Source organism: Pipistrellus kuhlii, unplaced genomic scaffold, assembly GCF_014108245.1.
Source record: "Pipistrellus kuhlii isolate mPipKuh1 unplaced genomic scaffold, mPipKuh1.p scaffold_m20_p_14, whole genome shotgun sequence".
NCBI lineage: Eukaryota > Metazoa > Chordata > Mammalia > Chiroptera > Vespertilionidae > Pipistrellus > Pipistrellus kuhlii.
This window is the reverse complement of record NW_023425449.1, coordinates 6,833,585-6,858,492: the sequence shown is the minus strand read 5'-3', so window position 1 is coordinate 6,858,492 and position 24,908 is coordinate 6,833,585. Positions and strand designations below refer to the sequence as shown.

Sequence of the window (24,908 nt, the reverse complement as noted above, 5' to 3'; positions counted from 1 at the left end):
TGCTATACTCACAGTAATATGCTATTGTCCAATATTACACACAGAAAACACAGCAAGACTACAAAACAATAAACAGGAATGAAATAATACATGGTGTAACTGTGAAGCAAGGAGATCCACTGGCAAAAGTTCACCACATTACTTAACACTCAAGCCTAAAATGAAATATGAGTTTTCAACCTTATCCCATCTGGCTTAAGTAATTTACCTACTCTTCCAAATATTTTGACTCATCTCAGTTGATTCCATGTATTACTTAATGTTAACTGCGTAACAATGACTCTTTAAACTAAATGGAAAATAAAGTAGATGTAATTTTAAAGTACAGCCAGAAAATAACCATAATCCTATTTTCTAACTTAATATGCTAGGCATGACTATTAGTCAACTCAAAATTTTACTGTACAATTATCCTGCTATCGCATTATCCTCATTAAAATTTAGGTCTACTCTATTTCATTACTTCATTTATTCTGCTAATAAAGACACAGAGTTACTTACCTTCATTATAATATTCAATGTCACTGTCAGAGTACACACCAAATGAAAATTAATAACTTTCATTATTTTAGCTACAAAAGTTCTTTTCTTCACATTTGGCTGTGGGGGGAGGAAGGGAATAAAATGAACAAAGAAGTGAGGCATAAAAAAATTAACATTTTAAAAATTCACCATAAGAATGATAAAAAGGCCATTTTAATTACCTGAAGGCACTTAACAAGCATTAAGACTACTATTAAACTTAATAAAGGCGACACCAATAAAGCTGAATTCTCAAACTGCAGTAAATATCCCAGAAACAGAGAAAATATATAGATTTTATAAACTTCATGAATCTGTAGGGACAAAAATAAAATGAATAAAAGCAAAATGAATTTATTGTCCACATTTTCATTAGTTTTGTTTAGATTTTACTATAATCACAAGATAATTGCTCTATTGTCATTTAGGACAATATTGTGCAAATGTTCAAGTCTTTTTTTAATGTTATGCTATGTAATTAATTTATCACATCCTTCTGGAAAGAATTCTTGCAAACAAAGCTAAAAGTTTTAAAACTAAGGACATCTAAATCTGCTGGAAGAACCTTCTGCAGTCCCAAGCTTTGACTTAATTTGACATGGCTTACCTTGTTGTTAAAATACGTCAATGCAACATCGAACTGCACAAACCTTTAGCAGCAGTTCCCAAAATGTACCTAATGAAAATATACAGCCATAGCATGCAGGACCAGAGAAAAGTATTTTTGCATTTGGTCTATTTAACAATGAGCATAAGAAAGTTAAATTCAGTGTTTTAATAGAAGATCTTATAAGAAAGTTATATGTCTTAATAGATTTAATTCTAAAATTCAATAGTATAATAATTTAACCATCCTAAAGTTAATTCATTTTATTTTTTTATTATTATTTTAATCATCATACGAGGATATTTTTTCCACTGATTTTTAGAGACAGGGAAAGACAGAGAGAAATATCCATGTGGGAAAAACTCATCGATTGGTTGCCTCCTGCATGTTTGATGGTTTTAGATACAACACTATAAAAACATTTATTCCTCTGATTATAAAATCACAATTTCAAAATGCCATTAATACCTTGTCACTTTGCTCCAGTGAAAAATTATCTAGCAAGAACAGAGATATTGCTTGAAGAAACAAGAGGTAGTGGCTGTACTCCCACATCATCATGAACATGTAAGTTGAAGCACTCATCAATAAGTAGCAAAACCTCTAGGGAAAACAAAAGAAAGAAACTAAATATCAATAGCACTATTATTATAAATATCTCTGAGGTTGTTACCTCAAAGTGGCGGCTCTGTTGCTGGTTCAACTTTAAGCTCATTCTTGAAATTTTGTTTCTAAAAGTAATTATCAGTAAATCCTTAGATAAACAGTAAGATCTTAAAGCACTCTAGAGAAAAATCAATGACAGTCCTTCAAAGCTCAACACCACACTGAGAATTTCAGAAGACAAAGGGAAAAATTAAAAAAAATTCAGTACAACTTTCTTTCATCATTACCTTACCTCTTTGATGATGAAAGAAAGTTGTACTGAATTTCTTTATTATGTAATACTTTAAAGCAAAACCTCAGGGAATATGTTTTTTTCTTCTGTAGATTCTTTTAATTTTTGAAAATGAGTTGTATGTTAATAAACACTGACTGCATTAAAAAAAAATAACATAAAGAAGAATATTGTTGCTCAGAGAGCTATTTATACAAACACAGCAAAACAAAACGTACAAATCTGAAATGCGTTAGTGTTATCCTATATAATAAAGAGCTAATATGCTAAGTATCAAATGGCAGAACGAATTTCTGGACAACCTTCCAGACAAAGCTGTAAGGGCTGAGGCCTTTGCACAAATTTCGTGCATCAGGCTTCTGGTTTTACATAAAAAAGAAAATGCTATAGTTAATAAAAAAAGAAATTAGAAGTTTCCTGTGCTCAGAATATTTGTCATCATTGAACGTGGAAGAGAACACAGTACATTTTTCTGAGATTTCAAAAAGAAATCTCAGAGAAACTTTATTTCTTTTTGAAATCTTAGAAAGAGTGCATCTTATTCCCAGCCAATCAGGTTCAATAGAGGCCTTTCCTTGGTCCTTATGATTTCCTTTTCCAGTAGGAATTCTAACCCAAGACAGGCAGGTTGTCAGTCTATGCACTAAAATCTTTACTGTGTGAGTCTGTAAGCTTCATCTGACTGCCAAAAGGGTTTACGGCAACAACAAAAGAAAAAACCTAAACTGTCTGGGACAGACTCCTGAAACTCACTAACCTATCTACACCCCATCACAGAAAACCGAGGTAAACAGAGATGTGCAGAGCTACCATAACAGCTAATGTTGCTGTCATTTGTAGACACTTTTTATATTTCATTAATATTTCTTTAACTTGTGATGACTAAAGGCCATTAGTGCTCCAGAAGTGAGAGAAATTGTAAAATAACAATGCGATTTTCAAAATAAGGTATTACTCATATATTTGTCAAGTAAATGCACTAAAACAATATATCTCCTTTCGCCTAAAAATAATTTATTGTCAATTAGAATGCAGAATAACAGTGTAATTTATATCAAGACTACCTAACTATATCATTTATTATATAGTAACTAAGCTTCCTTGAATTTAACTCATCATTAGCTTTAAAGTATGTACCAAATTTGTAATATGTCAAAATTGTGAGAAATAAATTTGTATCTTACCCCCCCAAAATTATTTGTATGATTAATGAAAATAAATCCCAACTTATGACCAAAAAAAAAACAAATTCTATCTTACCTCTCCATAAGTATTTAAGTTGCTTTTTAAATAGCCGGTAAGTGCAGCGATTTGACATGCAAAATATGGTAGTGCCCAGTTTTCTCTTAAAGGAATGGAGTATTCAATTCTTGTTGTATCTACTCTAAAATAAACCACAGATAAAGAGCAAAATAGCAAGACATTATATTTGTGTAAAACTATACTTATCAAAATAATTTCACACACATATCATTGTTCTCCATAACAATCCTGTGACATAGACACAGACAGAGCCAACCACTCCATCAGCCCAGAATTGGGAAGCTTAATCGACCAATTCCTGTTCCAAAGGTTCTACCACTGTCCCTCAACTCACAAATTAGTGTGTAAAATCTTTAACACTCTGCTCCAGAGAAGCAGTTGGCTGGATTCTCTGCTCAGAGGCTCCCTAAGCTAAAATCAAACCATCAGCTAGGGTTGCAGTTCTCATCCATATTTATAGCCTTTTATGAGCTCAGTGGTTATTGGGAAAAATCACTTCCTCCTCATTTCAATCCAGCAACAGAACAGCAAACCCTTCTCATGCTTCAAACTATCTTTGCACTAGTAGGAAAAAGCTCTCCACTTTTAGGGGTTCATAACATTAGATCAAGCCCACTGGGTAATCTTCCTACTTAAGGTCAACAATGCATATAAAATATAAGGGTTAGGGAGAGAGCATTTTTAGAACTGACTACCACAGACACAGAAAGTTGTAAAACTTAATTAAAAACACCTTTCTTACCTGTTAATAATGAACCATGCAACAGTAAGCATTCCTGCTAGCCAGGTTCCACTCATAAGCCAACTTGTAACAAATAAAGCAGAAACATATATTCCTTGCAATCCAAAAACAATACCAATATAGAAGTATACTGGCTCAATAATCTCCTAATTGGAAGAAAATAGAGAGAGAATAACAGAATTCCATCAATTAATTTTGAGGATCCATAAGTATGTGAGATAATAAATATTATAATAAAAAGAAAAGCACATACGTTGCTACCAGTTGCTTGATATAAAACACTGGCTATAAGTTCTGGATATAGAGACATTTGTTGCACTGCATTTATAGTCCTCAGAGATACAGTTTTGTTATTATGTGTCAGTTCATAAACACCTAAAGACAGAAACATTTTTCTCTAGGTTATTTATTGTGTTTTTGTGATAACTAAACATGTCAAATGAAACATGTGTCTCATTTTTCCAATTATTTTATTAAGTACAAGGAAGAACAATATCTATATTCTGAGACAAATCTCTACAATCAAAGGCTACAATTCAGAAGAACAATGTTTTACTTTATATTTACTTATTTAACCTCACCTAAGGACATGTTTAGAGAGAAGGAGGAGGAAGAGAGAGAGAGAGATTGACATGAGATTAACACCAAGTGGTTGCCTTCTGTACATGCCCCAACTCAGGACAGAACCCAAAACCTGGGTATGTGCCCTGACCAGGAATTGAACTGGCAACCCTTCAGTCAGAATGATGATGCTCAACCAACTGAGCCACTTTGGCTGGGAAGAAAATCTTTTACTTTATAAAAACATTGTTATTAAAAATGTAAATGTAGTTATCATACCTCTTCCAAATGAAGGAGCCTTTAACATATCTTTATAATAAGAGTAATAAATGGCACTGTCACCCTGGAATGTGATTTCTCGTTCAAGCTCCTAAAAGAAAATATGATTATTTAAATACCAGTGTCCTAAATTTCAACCACTATCTTCCTTCTCTCTCATCTTCTAAACTAATACTACTTATTTATCCATTTATTCAAAGATATGTTTGAATTTTCCTTTAAGTAGGTCAAAGTTTTGGGTGTTTTTTGTTTTGTTTTGTTTTTAACGTTTTTATTGGTTTCAGAGAGAGGAAGAGAGGGGCAGTGGGGTGGAAACATCAATGATTAGAATCACTGATTGGCTCTAGCCAGCAACCTGGGGATCTAGCCAGCAACCTGGGCCTGTTCCCTGACTAGGAATCAAATCATGACCTCTTGGTTCATGGGTCAACGCTCACCACTGACCCATGCTGGTCAGGCTAAAAATATATTTTGATCCTGAAATTTTCAGATTGTTTCTGAAAACTAAAAAGCTGAGTAAACTCCTCATCATTTCACTGCCACCAAAAGTCTCTGATAAATTAATTGCATGAAGGAAAGCATTCTCATATTTCTATTCTATGGCCTTAAAATATGTTACATTAAAATTTTCAAGGTTGAGCCGAAACCCGTTTGGCTCAGTGGATAGAGCATCAGCCTGCAGACTGAAAGCTCCCAGGTTCGATTCCGATCAAGGGCATATAACTTGGTTACGGGCACATCCCCAGTAGGAGGTGTGCAAGAGGCAGCTGATTGATGATTCTCTCTCATGGATGTTTCTAACTATCCCTCTCACTTCCTCTCTGTAAAAAAATCAATAAAATATATTTTTTAATAAAATTAAAAAAAAAATTTTCAAGGTTGATACTGTGAGTTTTTTCAAAACAGCTTTTACACCATTTTGTTTCTAATGGCTATAAATAAGAAAACACTTGACTGTCGTACTTATCACACGATTTGGGCTCCCTGGAAAAGCAAATCAGTTAAATTAACATTAAATACTAAAACAACTCTCATATGCTCAAAAGTCTTTCTTCTTACCTGCCTGTTGGAAAACCAGAATTTCCGCTCATGGTACGCTGACAAATAGAGAGCATACATCATACCACTTGTAACTGCTGCAAGACAGCCAATGAAAATCTTTGCAAAGCGCTGAAATAATACATCTGAAAAAGCATATTGAAAGTAATTAGATGTAGATGATACTTATATTTATGAACTTCTATTTAAAAAGAAGACGCACCGAAGCCAATTTGGCTCAGTGGTGGAGCGTCAGTCTGCGAACTGAAAGGTCCCGGGTTCGATTCCGGTCAAGGGCATGTACATTGGTTGCGGGCACATCCCCGGTAGGGGGTGTGCAGGAGGCGGCTGGTCGATGTTTCTCTCTCATTGACGTTTCTAGCTCTCTATCCCTCTCTCCTCCTCTCTGTAAAAAATCAATAAAAAAAATATTAAAAAAAAAAAAAAAAAGACGTAATCGCCCGAACCGGTTTGGCTCAATGGATAGAGCGTCGGCTTGGGGACTGAAGGGTCCCGGGTTCGATTCCGGTCAAGGGCATGTATCTTGGTTGCGGGCATATCCCCAGTAGGGGGTGTGCAAGAGGCAGCTGATCGATGACTCTCTCTCATCGATGTTTCTAACTCTCTATCTCTCTCCCTTCCTCTCTGTACAAAATCAATAAAATATATTTAAAAAAAAAAAGAAAAGAAGACGTAATCAAAAGTTAGTATGCACCCTGGATACGATGTGACAGAAATGGCATTCTAACTCTACGGTCATCCTTCCCAAAACCCATCGCCCCAGTGTGATTCTGAGAAAAACAGCAGACAAATCCCAACAGAGGGGCACCCTACAGTGCACCTGACCACTATTCCTCTAAACTGCCAAGGCCATCAAAAACAAGGCCTGGGAAACAGTCCCAGCCGAGAGGAGTCTATAGAGACACGACAACTAAATGCAATATATCCTGGATGGGATCCTGGAACAGAAAGAGGACATTATGTAAAACTCAAAAAAATGTGAATAAAACATGGACTTTAGTTTAAAATAATGTATCATTACTGGTTCATTAATGGTAACAAACATACCTTATAATACCCTATATGATAAAGAGCTAATATGCTAATTAGACCAAACAGCCAAACAACTTTCTGGATGTCCTTCTGGATGAAGCCACGGTGGCAAGGGCTGAGGCAGAGGTGGTTAGGGGTGATCAGGGAGACAGGCAGAGTGATTAGGGGCAATCAGGCAGGCAGGCGAGTGGTTAGAAGCAATGAGGCAGGCAAGTATAATAGAGTGGTTACGGGCGATCAGGCAGACAGGAGGGCCAGCAGTTAGGAGCCAGCGGTCCAGGGTTGCGATAGGGATGTCCCAGATTGTAAGAGGGTTCAGGCTGGGCTGAGGGGAACCCCTCCCTGTGCACAAATTTCATGCAACAGGCCTATAGTTAAATAATAATAAGGAAAACTCCATTGGGAATTCTATACTGTCTGCTCATTTCTTCTATAAATTGAACATATTTTTAAAAATTCAATTCAATTCACTTAAAAGAGAAATAAATAGAATGTACTACCATACCAAATATCTAAAGAAAAAAATAGATTCAAATTGTAAAAAAAGAAAATAAAATGTACAATTCAATAACTTTTGATGATTACGTATTTAAAACTTCATATACAACTGTTATGTATATGTAACAACTTCTTGATGAAATCACATAAAATATATTTGGATTTCCTACACACAGGATGGTTTAGTCCTGCTATAGCTATTAAGATTAAATATAAGCATGGGCCTAAGGCCCAAAGCCTAGTGTTCTGCTACTGAATGACTGGAAGTTTATAAAAATCAACTTGTTGATTTATTTGTTTAGATAAACTAAAATCATAGCTATTTTCAATATATTATTTCATAAATGTTAATTTGCACAGGATATTAGAGACATTAAGGCCTATTCAGATATCACTAAATTATTTTGAATTATAATAAAAATGCTTGAAAAACCATAGCCAGTAATCCAATATTAGTATCTGTATGATACAATTATTTTAACATTACTGTTTACAATAGTATGTATAAAGCACCTGGCAGATAGTAAGAACTCAATAAAAACACATAAAAAAAACTTATTTATTGTGGCAGTTTGGCAAAAGTTCTTCAAAGTTTCTAAACGTGGATCTTTTCCTGTGTGTTTTTTATTTTTTATTAAGTCTTAGAGTCTAAGACTTAGACAATAGCAAGCTAATCCTATCAAGTACTATTAGAAACAATACATTCGATCAGATCTTATACAGACACTCCCTGACTTACAGTGTTTCTACCTTAAATTTCCTGTATTAAAGTGTGTTGTAAATGAGTGAGCTTTGTAGGTTGTTCTATAGTAAAACCTAAGGGAAATTGACTGGTACCACCACATCTTAATCACAAAATGTTTCTACATTTAAAATATTAATGTAAAAAATACTACCTAGTATAACTGTATTTTTGTAATAGCGCAAAAACTCCAAATCTATTTAACTTACGTTTTGGAAGTCTTTCGGTAACTGGAGTGTCATTGATTTTCTCTTCTTTGGCAGATTCTTTATTTTCTGAAGATTTTGGCTTTTTTCTTTGGCGCAGTTCTATAGCTGGTCCTTAAAATATTTGAAAAGTTATTGCAATGTGTATCAAATTATTCTGACTGTAACCCAAATGATTAACTTTTATTATACTAAGGTGAAAGTCACACAAAGACCTATCAGTACCAAAGATAACTTTTTCATAATTATTTTAAAACTCATCACGAAACTGTTTTTCCTCCAAACAAAAAAGACAGTATCAGTTCTACCTTCAACAAGTGGTTTCAGAATCTTTTTATTTTTTTATTTTATTTTATTGATTTTACACAGAGAGGAATTGACAGGGACAGAGACTTAGAAACATCAATGAGAAACATCAACCAGCTGCCTCTTGCATACCCCCAACTGGGGATGTGCCCGCAACCAAGGTACATGCCCTTAACCGGAATTGAACCTGGGACCTTTCAGTCCACAGGTTGACGCTCTAATCCACTCAGCCAAACCTGTCCCGGCATCAGAGTCTTATTGGTAAACAAATGAGCTCTTCTCCAGAGAGGAAGGTATTTTCACAGTATCACAATATTTCAAAATAAGTAAATTATTTTTCATGATTGGGAAACAAACTGTTATGTAATAATAAATTAGCTTATTATTCTAGTAACCTATTAGGTTACCTGCATAATTCATGGAATAATATTTCAATCAAAATATAATAACATACATTGACCACACTATACCTCATTTTTTATTTATATTCTTAATGTATTTTTACTGATTTCAGAGGAGAGAGAAATAAGAACATCAATGATGAGTCATTGATCAGCTGTCTCCTGTATACCCCACCCTGGAATTGAGCCCACAACCCAGGCATGTGCCCTTACCGGAAATTGAACTATGATATGTTGGCCAACCTCATAGGTCAACGCTCAACCACTGAGCCATGCCAGTTGGGCATCTTATTTTTTTACTTTTTATTAATTGATTTCTACAGTGAGAAATGTGGAATTGTTGTTCCACTCATGTATCATCGGTTGCTTTCTTGTATGTACCCTGACCGGGAAACAAACCCACAACCTTGGCGCACCAGGACAACGCTAACCAACCGAGGCGCCGGGCCAGGGTTATCCTTCTTTTTAAAAAAATATATTTTATTGATTTTTTACAGAGAAGGGAGAGGGAGAGTTAGAAACATCAATGAGAGAAAAACATCAATCAGCTGCCTCCTGCACACTCCCTACTGGGGATGTGCCCGAAACCAAGGTACAGGCCCTTGATCAAAATTGAACCTGGGACTCTTGAATCATCAGGCCAATGTTCTGTCCACTGAGCCAAACCAGTTAGGGCTATACTTCATTTTTTAAATAATCCTGAAAGTTCTGCAGAATTTCACAATGCTGTGGTGTCATTATCATTCAATAGTATTACAGACTTAGGTATTAGAAAACAGCTGTACCTATAAATATTCCTGTACTTGGGAAATCTCAGAAAATTCCCCACTAGATTACCTACCCTTTAAATATTCTACACACACAAAAAAAGGCATAATGCAGAAAAGTTCCTCCAAACCAGTAAACTAAATCCCAAATTAAAAAGGAACTTACTGTATTCAATGTAAATACTTTTCCTTGTTAGGACTCATTATCTTATGGGATAAGCTTTGCCCTTATGAAGTTAGTGTCAAGTTTATAAGGTGGTTTAAAAATTTGTCTCCTCCTTATAAAGGAGCTTTTTCTTTTCTTTTTGTGATGACTTCAGACTATGAAATATAAGCGTAAAGCCATACTGTGAATTTTGAGATTTTGTGCATACAAATCTGGGTCAACTAATATATTCCTTCATGATGGTCTTTTAATTTTTCCCTTCTATGAGTTAAAGCAAAAGTTAAAAATGGTCAATAAGAATAAAGTTTTATTTAAAGCCAATGAAGTCTTTAGATGCAAGTTATTATTTTAAATTTTATTTTAAAAGCATACAAGAAAAAAAATAAACTTACACAAAAATACAAAAAAAGAATAAAATAAAAGCATACAAGAAAAAACACAAAAAAGTTTACTTAGTAGTTATACATGCATACTAGACACATTAATGGTTTTAGATTTAAAAATTTTTTTAATTGGATAATCTCTGAAATCAAATTAACAAATATATTGAGGTAGTTAACAAATGTGTGTGGCCAAGAGGTGTTTGTGACCAAGGTAGGTGTCTTTATTAGATAGTCTCTAAAAGCACACATTTAAGATAGAGATAAAATTGGGGAGTGATCACATAAGTCTTCTTTTCAAAAGCTACAATTTTCCTTTTTCTTAAAAATTCTTTATAAAATAAATCACTTTACAGGGACTTTAATAAAGTGTTCTCTGTGTACATAAATGGATATTTATAAAAGTACAATTTACACAAAAATTTTGCAGTTTCCAAAGTAATTTATGAAGCATACAAATCTTAACAGTCATCTCTCAAGAATCTATATGAGTAAAGACTATACAAATCAATATCCTGATGTATATAAAAAGCCAGGAGCCATCACGACTGGAACAACCAGACGACAGAACAGCAGGCTGCATGGGGCAACCAGGCAGGCAGAGGGGACAGTTGGGGGGGGACCAAGCTGACATGGGGGGCAGTGAGGGGCAACCAGACCAGCAGAGGGGAGCAGTTGGGGGCCACAAGGCCTGCAGACAGAGGCAATTAGGAGTGATCAGGCTGGCAGGGGGGGGGGGCAGTTAGGTGTAATCAGGCAGGCAGGTGAGCAGTTAGGAGCCAGCAGACCCGGATTGTGAGAGGGATATCCAACTGCCAGTTGAGGCCCGGATTGGAGAGGGTACAGTCTGGGCTGAGGGGATCCCCACCCCCGTGCACAAATTTCATGCACTGGGCCTCTAGTACTACATTTATAATGCTTTATTTTTTAAATTCTAAAATGCCATTATTTAATAAGTTTTTCAAGGGGAGAAACCATTAGCATATTAAACATATGCACTGATTTTAGAACATGACAATCACATTGGCATTAAATTGTGGGAACAAAATATACAACTTGGAAAATACAGTACTCATTTTAGCCAATCTCTTCAACCTTGTCCTTAAAACTAATTTTCTAACTGTCACCATTTCACAAATCAGATTAGATGCAAATTTCACCTTGTTTTCTCTATATTGATCTCCTAAGTTAATAATTGGTAAACAAAGCCAAGAATCTCTCAGTGGTAATAATAAAGAGTGGACAAACTAGATTATTAATTCTGATAGAAAAACTCTAGGATAAAATTCAAGTTTCCTTTCACTATTTTACATATTTAGCGTTGCGAAGAAAAAAAATGAAAGTAACAGCCACAAAAAATAACCTGCTATTTCTGGTGCAGTGATCTTTACATGAGATAGTAGGAATACAAAGAGGCCTGCAAATGTCCATCCAGAATATAGGAATTTCCACGTGAAGTGTTAATACTGCTCTACTCAAGGCTGTCACTTTGCTCTAACGTTTTGTTCAGGAAGCATAAACACCCTGACCCCTAGCAGCAAAGAAGACATCTTTTGGAAGATGAGATTCCTAAATAGAATTTATTTAGAGAAAAAGTGGGACAACGAAGAGGATCCAAGTGAATAGGGGGGAAAAAAAAAAGATATAGAGTACATGGGGATACAAGAAAACAGTCTAATTTTAACACAAGTGAACACAAAATAACATGTATTTTGGGGAGGAAAAGGACTGAGTCCTAAGTAAATGTAAAACACTCAGCCAGGACCGGTTTGGCTCAGTGGAGAGAGCATCGGCCTGCGGACTGAAGGGTCCCAGGTTCGATTCTGGTCAAGGGCATGTACCTGGATTGCGGGCACATCCCCATTGTGGGGTGTGCAGAAGGCAGCTGATTGATGTTTCTAACTGTCTATCCCTCTCCCTTCCTCTCTGTAAAAAATCAATAAAATATATATTTAAAAAACAAAAGTAAAACACTCAGAATGCCTGGCATACAGACATGCCTGCTATAAATAGCTTTACTAGCATTACTATAATAAATAAGAATTCAATTATTCACCGGTGACCATTTTATCCCAGCACCTACCACAGTAGGGATCCAATTATTTATGTAACTTAAAAATGTGTTACCCTGGCTGGTTTGGCTCCATGGACAGAGCGTCTGACACCTGAGGACTGAAGGGTCCCGGGTTTGATTCCGGTCAGGGCCACGTGCCTGGGTTGCAGACTCGATCCCCAGTAGGGGACATACAGGAAGCAGCTTATTGGTGGTTCTCTCTCATCACTGATGTTTCTTTCTCTTCCTCTCCCTCTCAGAAATCAATGAAAATATTTTTAAAAAGAGAAGCAACCCTTTAAAAACAATGTGTTGAGTGAAACTATATTTTAAATAAACTGCGATTGTTTCATATAAGATGTATTGCTTTGAAATATCTGTAATTCTACAACCAACAATCATTTTCACTTTATATCACATAAGTTAATTTTATAAGATGGTATGGTCTTTTTTTCCTCCAGAGAGGGAGAGGGAGAGAGCGATAGAAACATCAATGATTACAGAGAATCATCAATCACCTGCCTTCTGCCTGCCCCCAACAGGGGATCTAGCCCACAACCTGGGTATGTGCCCTGACACGGAATCAAACCATGACCTCCTGGTTCACAGGTCCATGCCCAACCACTGAGCCACACCAGCAGGGCAATATGGTCTTTTTAACTGTGTAACTATATTGTCATTTTATGTGATGCATAATATTAAAGACTTTTAGTACCCTGTTATTAGTTGTTGTTTTTTTTTAATTTATCTTTATTGTTGAAAGTATTAACAGACTCCCCCCTTCTCCCTTCATTGACCCCTTCCCTCCCACCCTTCCCTGGAGTATTGGCAATTTTCAACCCTTTTCACCTCATGCCACACACAAACTAATTACTAAAATTCTGTGGCGCACACAAAAATATATTTTTTTGCTGATCTGACAAAAAATAGGTCTAATTTTGGTTCATTCACACCAGATAGCTATTATTGTGTTGGCTGTTGTCATTCTTTTTCCTTGACAATCTAAGGGAAAAAGCGGTCAGTGCCGCTGACTACGAGTCAGTTATTGCATGTTTTAAAAATTCTTGCAGCACACCGGGTGAAAATTGCTGCTTTAACACGAGCGTGAACCTGCTCAAGGAAACTTATAAACTATCTCATCAACCTACCCCCACAGCTTTGCAATTAGTCAGGAAAGGAAAAGGAAAAAAAAGTCAAGACATGCTTTAAATATACTGCAGCCAAGATTAAAAAACAACAACAAGGCAACAAATGAAATTAGATTCTTCCTCACCGACCACAAATAGTCTTGCTTCTGAAGCTCTTTTTAGGTAGAGTGTCTTGTCTTACATTTAGATCAGTTTTAACACTCTGGAAACTCAAGGAAGAGAAGGCAACGATGAAAGCCAATTGTGAGCACAGGGACCAGACAGCAAGACACAGGACAGCAGACAAGTCTTACAATTTATGTGTTAAAAACCGCTTTCCACTGAATTCTTGACGCCCTCTCCTTGCACTTCTTGAGTCAATAAGACTTAACTCTAAATAGATCACAATACCAGCTCCAGTCAATAGGGTAAAAAAAAGGTCATGTTTTCCGCCAAAATGAAAACCGCTCCGTCAAGTGACACCATCCTATTACACACCTGTTCCTGAAGCTATCAATAGTATGGCATCGTGAAGTTATGATGGCGTGCATGTTTCCGATCATAGCTAGCCCTTGCTAAGTGCCTCCCATTTCCCCATTTCTCCCATACCGGTCCTTTCCTAAGCTTCAACACTGCAGAGAGTTAACTTACCGGCATTCCCCCTGAGGGGGCATGGGCCGCTGTCTCCACCCCACCCCCTTCCCTCTTCACCGCTCTCCCTCCTAATCTCCGGCGACCTTAGCCATCTCCGCCGACCCTGTAAGGTGAACTTGGCCTTGTTCAGTTTCCGCTTGCTCACCGCCTCCCAAACTCCTGTCTCTGTTGGGGGCCCTGGTCGGAGGACCCTCTCCCCCTCCACCGCCTCTCACCTGCGCACCTGGTCAAAGAACTATCTCTTTCAGCCCTAACCGGTCTGGCTCAGTGGATAGAGCGTTGGTCTGCAGACTGAAGGGTCCCAGGTTCAATTCCGGTCAAGGGCACGTACCTTGGTTTCCGGCACATCCCCAGTAGGAGGTGTGCAAGAGGCAGCTGATGGATGTTTCTCTCTCATCGATGTTTCTGATTCTCACTCTCCGTAAAAAATCAATAAAATACATATATATTTTTTAAATTATCGCTTTCAAACAGCCACTGAGTGCCTACCTACACTTTTTAAATTTTTTATTTTATTTTTTTTAGCAACACAAGCCAGGGAACGGCTGTGCTACTTTTCGTAACGCCATTCTCTTTTTTTACTTTTAATATATTTTTATTGATTTCCCAGAGGGAGAGAAGCATCCATGATGAGAACCACTGACCGGCTGCCTCCTGCACGCCCCCTACTGGGAACGGAGCCGCACCGCGGGCCTGTGCCCTGTCCGGGAATCTAACCGTGACCTCCGGGTTCATGGGTGGACGGGCGCTCCTAAGCTTCTAAAACAAACCATTCACAGATATAATTTACTGAGACCCAAGCATCCTCTGCTCCCAGCCCGCCCTCTCGGCCACTCCCCCCGCCGCTTGGCTTTTCCTGCTCCGGTCCCAACTTCCCGCGCCCCCCGAGCGTCCCACCTCCGCCCGCCAAACTTCGGGCCGTCCGCTCCGCTCCCTCGGCAGCCGCCCCGCCGTCCGTAGCCCAGGCCGCCGGCGCCGCGCGCCCCGGGCCCTCCTGCCCGCGACCTGGGGCGCCCGCCGGAGCGCTGGGCCCCGGGCCGTCACCGCCTTCCTCCGCCATCGCTCCGCGGAGCAGAGGCCGGGCTCCCTGCGGCTCCCGCGCGGCGGGCAGGCTCCGCCTGCCCTGCGCGCGCCGCCGAGCCCCCACTTCCGGGCCCGCCCCCTCCGGCGTCTTCGCCAATCGCGTCCCCGGGCGGCCCGGAACCAGAGTGCCGGGAGCGGGGAGCGGCGGGCGCGTTAGGCGGGTGCGCCGGCAGGGAAGCGGCTGGGAGCCCGGCGCCGCCCCCTCGGGGGTGAGGGGAGAAACAGGGCTGATGGCCCCGCGGCAGCCCCTCCCCAGGGCCGTCCTCAGGGACGGCGAAGGCGGGAGGTGGAGCGTGCTTTTCGTGACTTTTGAGTTTCCACTCAGGGAGCTCGAGGGTACCGTCAGGTACACCTTCCGGATCCGGTCCCGGACCCGGACCCGGTTTCTCCCCCCCCCCATTGGGCAGAAGGGAAGCGGGGCAGAGGGACCCCTGGGTCGGACCTGGGACGCCCGTCTGCATACTCGTGTTTTCAGAGCCCAGAACACCCACAGCGGTGAGAGCTTGGGTGTAGTAAGCCTCTGGACCGTGACAAGAAAGAAGCTTGGCCCTAAGCGGTTTGGCTCAGTGGATAGAGCGTCGGCCTGCGGACTGAAAGGACCGGGGTTCGATTCCGGTCAAGGGCATGTACCTTGGTTGTGGGCACATCCCCAGTAGGGGGTGTGCAAAAGGCAGCTGATGGATGTTTCTCTCTCATCGATGTTTCTGACTCTGTTCCTCTCCCTTCCTCTCTGTAACAAATCAATAAAATATTTAGAAAAAAAGAAGCTTGTACTTGGAGCTCAGTGTGTTCAGCCACCCAAACTAGTTAACCAAATAAGGTTGTATTTCATGATATTATTTTTAATATATTTTTTTTATTGATTTCAGAAAGGAAGGGAGAGGGAGAGATAGAAACATCAATTGATCAGCTGCCTCCCGCATGCCCCCTACTGGGGACCCATCCAGCAACTCAGGCATGTGCCCTGACCAGAAATGGAACCATGGTTCATAGGTCGATGGCTCAACCACTGAGCCACTGGCCAGGCTCATGATATTTTTAAAAACAATCATACTATCATCTATGCAGGAGGCAGAATGCACTTAGAAGGTATTCCACAGCAATGGAACATACTTTTAACACTTCACTGTTTATGTCTTCAATTTTATTAGTTGCTAGAGGCCTGATGCACGATGGGGTCCTTGTGCATGATGAGGTATTCCACAATTGAACGTATTTTTTAACTCGTCAAACTGTTTGTGTCTTCAGTTTTAATAGGTGCTAGAGGCCCGGTGCACGATTGGCAGGCGGCCTGGGAGGAACCCCTCCGCTCATCCCGCCCCTCTCATCCAGGTCAGCTGAGCAGCGCTCCCCCTGTGGAGGCACTGACCACCAGTGGGCAGCTCTTGCGTGAGTCTCTGCCCCGTGGTGGTCTGTGCACGTCATAACGACCAGACCACCGGTGGTTCAGTAGTTCAGTGCCTTAGGCTTTTATATAGATGACGTTCTTAAACACCAGGAACTTTCCTGAGGACTTGGAAATTTAGAGACTGACGAAACGCCCGTTTTACAGCAAGAGTGAAAAAAAGCATTAGAATTCACTGAAGTCATGAGGTAATTATGGATGCCCCATTCTTAGCAGGCAGCAAGAATCTCCTAATAGCACCTTTGTCACGTGAGGCTGTTTGGGGAGCAGCTGTCAGTTTTCAGTACTGTGCGAAAAACAGTTCCAGGAACTCTTTATGCTTTTGGCTGCCTGAACATGTCTTGGTGTCAAGCAACATTGGACACAAGTTAGAAATACCATGGCGGGTACTAGTGGGCCAGAAAAGACCTGGGTCAAAACGGAAAAAACACAATGTGTGGACCTTGAAAACTTCAAGATATGGCAGGATGAATCCGTGGGCAGAAGATACCAGTGTCCTGATGACCAGAGGAACTTCTGCAAAAGCTCCACTTCAGAGAATAACAATACAGTGACCCATGAGGACCACTGTTGAGGTGATGTCTATTCCTTCTGTTGTTACTTCAAGATCACCAGGGTGACTGATAGACTTAATTATAAATTTGACTGCTCTATTCAGTAATGGATCAAGTGAAGAAAATAGCTTCTTACAGAAATATGAGATCTTATTCAATCTTTAGGTTAAAAAAAAAAAAACCACAACATATAAAATCTTCCTGTTTCTCTAAAGTCTGAGGGCTTAAAAAAATGATTCCTTTATGAGAATACTGCTTTTTAAGAAGGCTTCATAATCTGTTATGGTCACCACAGATTTCTCCTCCTTCCTAAGGGGGAAAAAATGGACAATGCTTCTGCTTCCTTTTAGTAAATTCATTTCTGGATTATTAAACATTATCATTCCCCACTTGACACCTTCTTAGAAACTTGATTGTTGGATGCCTTTTTCAATTGGGGGGGGAGAGGGGGGGAAGAGTCCAATGAGGCCCTGACCGGTTTGGCTCAATAGAGCATCAGCTTTTGGACTCAAGGGTTCCGGGTTCGATTCCGATCAAGGGCATGTACCTCTATTGCAGGCACATCCCCAGTAGGAGGTGTGCAAGAGGCAGCTGATCGATGTTTTTCTCTCATAGATGTTTCTAACTATCCCTCTCCCTTCCTGTCTCTAAAAAAACCGATAAAATATATTATAAAAAAAAGTCCAATGAGGCTTTGCGTGGGATGTCTAAATATCAGAAACAGTAGTGTATCTCTAATTTTGAGAGGGAAACTGCATTAATGTAGAGAGATGCAGACATTCCCAGGAAGAACAAATGTAGGAGATTAATAGGGTGTGCACAGAGTCCAGAAGGCCAGTAGATACTTGATTTTAAATTTTGTGGTCATCCACCAAAAAACTGCAATGTACTCTAGACTATAAATCTCCACAAAAAGAAGTTTGGTTGGGCACTGCAAAATGATGGTGCTGGCTTTGTTTTGTTCCAATGACTTTCGTTTTGATCAATGATCCTATCATTGATGTCTCTATCCCTCTCTCCCTTCCTCTGTGAAATCAATAAAAATATTTTTTAAAAAGATTATATGTCAGCCGAGACCAGTTTGGCTCAATGGATAGAGCGTCGGGTTGGGGACTGAAAGGTCCCGGGTTCGATTCCGGTCAAGGGCATATACCTTGGTTGCGGGCATATCCCCAGTAGGGGGTGTGCAAGAGGCAGCTGATCGATGACTCTCTCTCATCGATGTTTCTAGCTCTCTATCTCTCTCCCTTCCTCTCTGTACAAAATCAATAAAATATATTTAAAAAAAAAGATTATATGTCAAATAAGTAATAATGACAATATATGTAGCTCTGAAATGGAAGAAGTCAGGCGAAAGACTATACCATACCTCCCCCCAAAAATGGGTAGAATTTGGACTAGTCAATATTGGAGAACTTAACATCAGCAAGAAGAGTGATTAGAAAAAGAAACTATGTGGAATTCAGAAACACTTAAGTTCTAATTGTGTTACTTTATGTGGCTTAAACAGGTTTTCAAGTTGTCAAGCAAACAGAATTCCACTAAACGCAGGAGGGACCAAATATTAATATCTCTAACTTCCACAAGTTAAACATGTCACAAAGTTTCAATAACTAACCTTCTAGGGATGGTTGTACTCTATCTGGAGGGCATTTATAATCGCTTTTACAAATACTTATGGTAGTAAACTTAAGGGAAAATCTTACCACCTCAGGAAAAGATGGCTGACCCAATGCCCTTCAACCATTATACTAGTAGCTCCTCTAAAAACCAAAAAAGAATGGAAACATTGAGATTAAACAGGTGAGTTTTATTATCAAATGTAAGTATTCTACAAAAACTCAGTAGCATTGTAATATTACTTGCCTATCAAAGTCTTTCAGAACTTTGGACAGACAGCATCTTAAGGCATCAAGTATAAAGACCTTTTTTTCTGATCTTAAGTGCCAGTCATCACCTATATTCACACAAAATGGTTCTTGTTTTTTATTTTTTATTTTCTTGCTGCAGTTGAAGGGCTAATCCTGTCCAGCTGAAGAGGGGATGTTTGGTTCTGTAAGCGTTAGTCAACGTAATGCAAAGTAAATAACAATTAGCAGCCACGAGAATCTGCATGGCGCCGCATTCAAGCAAAGGACAATGTGAGTAACTTAAAGAAACGTGCACTGAGTTAATCAAGTCCTGTTTTCCTCTTTGGAGTTCCATGAGGCAGCAGTACTAGCTCGCTAGTGTCTAATATTGCACTTTTGTAGCTAGCATAAACACAGCTAAACACTGACAGCATCAGTACCTGCTCTAATCATACCAGTGTTTACCTCTCAGTCTAGCATGCTGACTATAATCATCCTAGGCTTTAAAAGTTTTATTATTTGACAGTTAAGGCATTAGAGAAGGTTTAAGGCTATCTTAATATATACACAAGCATTCACTTCAGTTAGTACATTGCTTTCCAGAACACACAGTCCAAATATTCTCGTTTTTGTCGTATTTAAAACTATGGAATTCCTCTTATTCAAGTCCAGGCCATTAGTAATGAGAAAAGTACAGTATAAAATAATACATAGAAAGCCACATTGTTCAGTTACAGATCAAACTAGAAATTACAAACTACATGTAGCTGCTTCATTTTTGGTTTCGCATTTTGGCCCCTAGAGTTCATTCTTATTTACATCTGATATCTGCTGGGGGGGAAAGACCCAACTTTTAAACTATGTATGTTTTGTGGTGGATGCGCCATTTCCGATTTTTTTCCCAAGGTATTTTAAAAATGTTTTCATTGTGTGTGTGTTTTTTAAACTATGTCATGATGGCAAAGAAACTAAGAAAATATTAGTTTTATTTCTAAGTTTGTGACTTAAGTATTCCAAGACCTTTTTCTTGAATTACTTCAGAAGAGGACATAATTGGGTAGCAAGTAGGGAGATGGAGAGAAGACTGTGAACACACAAAAATGAAGTTTCCATAACAGAGTTTTTGGTGGAGATAGTAGACATGTAAGTGGAGTATTTTTCCTCACAAGACGTAAAACTTAAGGAACATCTATGATGCCACATTGGCTGGAAGTAATGGAGACATACAATTTCCATTTCACATTTTAAATGCAATCAGCAAGGAGCCAGGCATTCTGCTTCTAGAAGGATTTGGCTTCACTGGCTCTAATTTTCCACTCCACCAAGACAGGGCACAGGCCCACTGTCCAATCATGTTTGCTGAAAATACTGCAGCCTGAGTGTAGACAAGCTTCCCCTGACGTTGCTTGAAGTTGATGAGGTGTCTGGTGGTTTCAGGATCACCATACATCTTTCAAACACTGAGGTGGGGAAATGAATAAAAGGAAATATTATAGTCTCTAAAATCTTAAATTCTTAGCAGCCATAAAAATGTAATAATTTTCAATTTTAAAAGCTCTAAAAAAGCCTTAAGGTAGTTCACATAGTTGGCATTTATACAGCAAATTCTTGGCGAGTACAGCATAGGCAAATGAAAGTTATGCAATAATTTGAATTCCAACAATTACCTACCCTTTGTATTATCATGCATAGAGTACTGTTATGTTTTCATTTCCCTACTTGACTCAACTCTTTTGTGAAGAGACTATTCTATTAATTCCTTAGCCTGGGTCCCCAAGTTATGATGGCATCCCTCTGATTTTAGACATTAATATCATTATTAAAAGAAATAAAACCATTAATTTCAAACAAAAATATCTGAATCAATAAGAAGCACGGAAGCATGACACTGCAGCAAACATGAGCTCTACATGCTAAAGACTAGCATGTAGTTGATTAGGAACCTTTAGTTTGGTTATTTCACCCTCACAACTAGCCTTTTAGATTACCATGTTTTCCCTATTTCACAGATGAGAAAATTGAGGCACAGAGCAATTAATCCTATAGATGCTGAATAATTGGCAGATTCAAAATCCGAAAACAGTATTGGTTCCACTGTGCTATTTCAATTATACACCACACAGAAACTTTAAAACAAAAGCACTATGTGGCTGGTGTGGCTCAGCTGGTGAGAGCAGCCTCCTGTATACCAAAAGTCAATATAGAACATTTCTAATGTAATATCAAAAAGTTCCTTTTATAATCATTTCTTATTCAACATACTCATTTTACAAGATATTAGACTTACAAAATTCATAGACAGCATTAAGGGCTTGAATTAAGAACATTTGGAAAGACAAAGTATGAACCAAAATGAGTACCAACAGGCTAGACGAATGAGTTCCTACCACTCTGAACCACACTAGAAAATCCTCCATAGTCCCACTGCTAAGCATTTGGGCATGATGCTTTCTGAAACCTCACTGAAAATGGCAGAGAATCCATCACTTCCAACTCAGAACTGGAGTCTCTACAACTTCAGAATGAGAGTATAAGTCCCCAATTGTGATTTCTCAAGGACAACATTTTATTGGCAACCCCAATTTCAATTTAGAATCCATATGGTTGAAGCCCACAGGGTCCTCAACCATGAAAATGTTGACAAAATTTGAAAACAACATGTCAGCAAGCCAATTTCAGTAACCTAATGATAAAAAAGGAATAAGTCAGCACAATGCCTGAGCATATTCCTACAACTCCACCTCTTCAGGAGCCTCACCCAGAATGCATCACCCTTCAAGAAAAGGCTGTCTATTAATAGAAAACAAACAAAATATCCCAATTAATTTCAAAGAAACTTTATCAGGGTTCCTTCCCTCTAGATTTAGTTTTAGAAAAGGAGAAAAGATGTGCAACAAAAACCTTGCAATCACTTTGGAATAAATCACATTTAAATTATACCTAGATGAACCTTAAAATATTATGCTAAGTGAAAAGCGAGTTATGAAAGGACAGATATTGTGTCGTTCCACTTATGAAGTAACCAAAACAGTCTATTGCATTAAAATAGAAAGAATGGGAGAAGCCAGGGGCTGGGGAAAGAGAGAAATGGGAATTTAGTATTTAATGTAAACAGAGTTGGAGAAAAGAGAAAAGTTAGGGGTTAGATACCCTGTTTCCCCGAAAATAAGATAGTGTCTTATATTAATTTTTTCTTCCAAAGTTGCGCTAGGTCTTATTTTCGGAAGGATGTCTTATTTTCAGGGAAACACGGTAGTAGCGATGTTTACACAACAATGTGAAATGTACTTAAATGCCACAGAACTATAAACTTTAAAAATGGTAAATTTTATGTTATATTTTACCACTTAATAGAATGACTCAACGATTCTACTCGGACAAAACAAATACTTAAATACGTGCACATAAATGCTAGAAAAAGTGCTAGTATGCACAAGAGCCAGAAAATGGAAACAGCACAAATGTCCATCAGTGGATAAATGCATAAACAAAATGTGTTATATCTGTACAATGAAGTATTATTCAGCCACAGAAAGGAATCAAGTAATGATACATGCGACAACGTAGATGAACCTCGAAAACATGTGACGTGAAAGAAGCCAGGTACAAAAGGTCACATATAATCCCACTTACACGAAATACCCAGAAGAGGCAAGAGCTAACCAATAGTCCACATGAGATATAGCAAGAGAATTTCCCAATGGGAAGATTTCCCCTTACCCAGGTAACCTACTACTATCCACCAATGTTGCTTAGATACCACCTACTGAGATGACAATCTTAACTGTGGTCTCCATCCCTTCCCGTGTTTCTGACTCACTTCCATCACACTAGGGGGAAGAGGAAACTTCTCACCTGACTCCTAAGAAAACACATTGATTCCTGACCTCTGTTTGTTTAGCCCTTTATATTGACCTTTCATATCACAGAGCCTTACCTTCTTTTCTGAGGGTGGTCTACCTGCTGGGACCCTTAAATGCAAACCCATTCTTTGGGTAGAGTCCTGGACTGGTCATTTGTGTGTACAAGTCCATCCTCGGTTGCATACTAAAATGCAAGTTAAAACAAACAGGATCAAAAGATGGACACACTGTCACTACGAATGGTTAGTATTTCAACTGAAGAGATCCACCAACCGAATTATTGGGCATTTAGACGACAGAAAACAAATTAAAACTGGTACAGCCATATATTGTACATTCTGTTAATCCCAAGTCTTCATTTGTTACTTAACATGTCTGAATACCTTAAAAATCCCTTCTGGGAGGGAAGTTTGATTGAACACATAGATTAAACACACACACCACCACCGCACAATAAACATCACCAAATACTTCATGCCTGCTAACAGTACAGTTTCCATAATACCACAGGTAAGACTCGATAGCAAATATTTGAGCACCAACTATTTGCAACATATTCTAAAATAAACCAAACGTGTCCTAACAACCCTGTCAACTTTAAATAGTACTATTCGATGTATTTGTAATACTGCTCTAATCTCTCAATAAGACAGCAAGTAAAAATCTTAGCAGTGAAAGGCCCAAAGAGATCATGAATAAAATCTAGCACTTGCTGGAAATGCAAAATCATCGACAGTAAAAGATCATGCAAAGAGCAAATGAAAAACTTAAAAGGAATTAATATAAGAATTCTCAAGAGTCCATTCAGAACAATAGACCCATCAACTAAAATATAAATTCAGGCTTGTTTTCATTGCCAGAATGACATTCTCATCATCAAATGTTTTATTGGTGGTTTATCTTCATAAACGCAGTCCTCATTCTATTAATCTCATTCCTCGGGATGGACCTAACTCGGGAACTTTAACTTTATGAGACTCAAATTCCGTAGCAGAACCCACGCCCTGCATCTTGCTGAGGCCGTCAGAATCCCGTCTTTTGTTGAAACCCTGCCCTTTCCAGCCTTACATTCTCCCCTTCCCCTTAATGAAGTATGGAAAAGTTGGAGTAGTTTTATAGAAGGAATTTTGCTGAGTGGGGGAAACATAATTCAAAAAACTGTATTTAAAAATAACATATGTATAGAGAATGATATATGCCATTATTATATCAAGACATACGTATTTTCAAAAACATATATCTTAAATATATTTTTATTTCAGAGAGGAAGAAAGAGGGAAAGAAGAAGAGAGGGAGGGAGGCAGGGAGAAAGGGAGAAATATTAATGATGAAAATCACTGATCAGCTGCCTCCTGAACGTTCCCTCCTGGGGATCGAGCCCACAACCTGGGCATGTGCCCTTCGCCAGAATCGAACCTGGGACCCTTCCGTCTCCAGGCGGGCGCTCTATCCACAGGCCAGGGCTCAAATATATATTTTACTGATTTTAGAGAGGAAGGGAGCAAGATAGGAACATCAATGAGAGAGAAAGATTGATCAGCTGCCTCCTGCACAGACCCCAGTGGGGACTGAGCCCACAAGGAAACCAAGCATGTGCCTGGGCTGGGATCAAACCAGAGACCTCTTGGTCCCTGGGTCGACAACTCGACCACTGAGCCACACCAGCTGGGCACGATATATGATTTTTTTATTTTTTTTAAAATATATTTTGATTAATTTTTTACAGTGAGGAAGGGAAAGAGATAAGAGAACTAGAAACGTCAGTGAGAGAGAAACACCCACCAGCTGCCTACCGGGGATGTGCCCGCAACCAACGTACATGCCCCTGACTGTAATCGAACCTGGGACCTTTCAGTCCACAGACCGACGCTCTACCACTGAGCCAAACCG

The 24,908-nt window shown here is 39.0% G+C and overlaps 2 protein-coding genes and 1 long non-coding RNA gene across 14 annotated transcripts in view; 1 reads left to right on the top strand and 2 right to left on the bottom strand.

Moving 5' to 3' along the window:
• DPY19L4 (dpy-19 like 4) overlaps nucleotides 1-15,761 on the bottom strand; it is a 31,087-nt gene extending 15,326 nt beyond the window's left edge. For 2 of the 5 annotated variants that reach the window (XR_006741544.1, XM_045581316.1), the window contains exons 1-10: nucleotides 15,161-15,761; nucleotides 8,413-8,523; nucleotides 5,932-6,056; nucleotides 4,873-4,963; nucleotides 4,286-4,407; nucleotides 4,033-4,178; nucleotides 3,288-3,411; nucleotides 1,598-1,732; nucleotides 705-836; nucleotides 502-600 (exon numbers count right to left, since the gene is read on the bottom strand). Coding sequence is in view for 4 of the 5 variants with exons in the window: in XM_045581316.1 (XP_045437272.1) it covers nucleotides 502-600; nucleotides 705-836; nucleotides 1,598-1,732; nucleotides 3,288-3,411; nucleotides 4,033-4,178; nucleotides 4,286-4,407; nucleotides 4,873-4,963; nucleotides 5,932-6,056; nucleotides 8,413-8,523; nucleotides 15,161-15,746 (1,671 nt within the window). In the remaining variant the exon portion in view is untranslated. Of the gene's footprint in view, nucleotides 1-501; nucleotides 601-704; nucleotides 837-1,597; nucleotides 1,733-3,287; nucleotides 3,412-4,032; nucleotides 4,179-4,285; nucleotides 4,408-4,872; nucleotides 4,964-5,931; nucleotides 6,057-6,751; nucleotides 6,870-8,412; nucleotides 8,527-15,160 lie in introns of those variants that run through there. The other 3 variants (XM_036436532.2, XM_045581317.1, XM_045581318.1) reach the window with 3 other exon arrangements.
• Nucleotides 3,104-23,150, top strand: LOC118718122. The gene is made up of 3 exons (XR_004987689.2): nucleotides 3,104-3,114; nucleotides 9,625-9,629; nucleotides 22,880-23,150. It is a non-coding gene; the product is annotated as an uncharacterized LOC118718122 (long non-coding RNA).
• ESRP1 (epithelial splicing regulatory protein 1) overlaps nucleotides 19,095-24,908 on the bottom strand; it is a 50,141-nt gene continuing 44,327 nt past the window's right edge. For 5 of the 8 annotated variants that reach the window (XM_036436534.2, XM_036436540.2, XM_036436535.2 and 2 more), the window contains 2 exons: nucleotides 23,093-23,202; nucleotides 19,095-20,615 (listed from right to left, as the gene is read on the bottom strand). In XM_036436534.2, the coding sequence (XP_036292427.1) occupies nucleotides 23,128-23,202 (75 nt within the window). In that variant the 3' untranslated portion in view covers nucleotides 19,095-20,615; nucleotides 23,093-23,127. The remainder of the gene's footprint in view (nucleotides 20,616-23,092; nucleotides 23,203-24,908) is intronic. The other 3 variants (XM_036436538.2, XM_036436542.2, XM_036436539.2) reach the window with 1 other exon arrangement.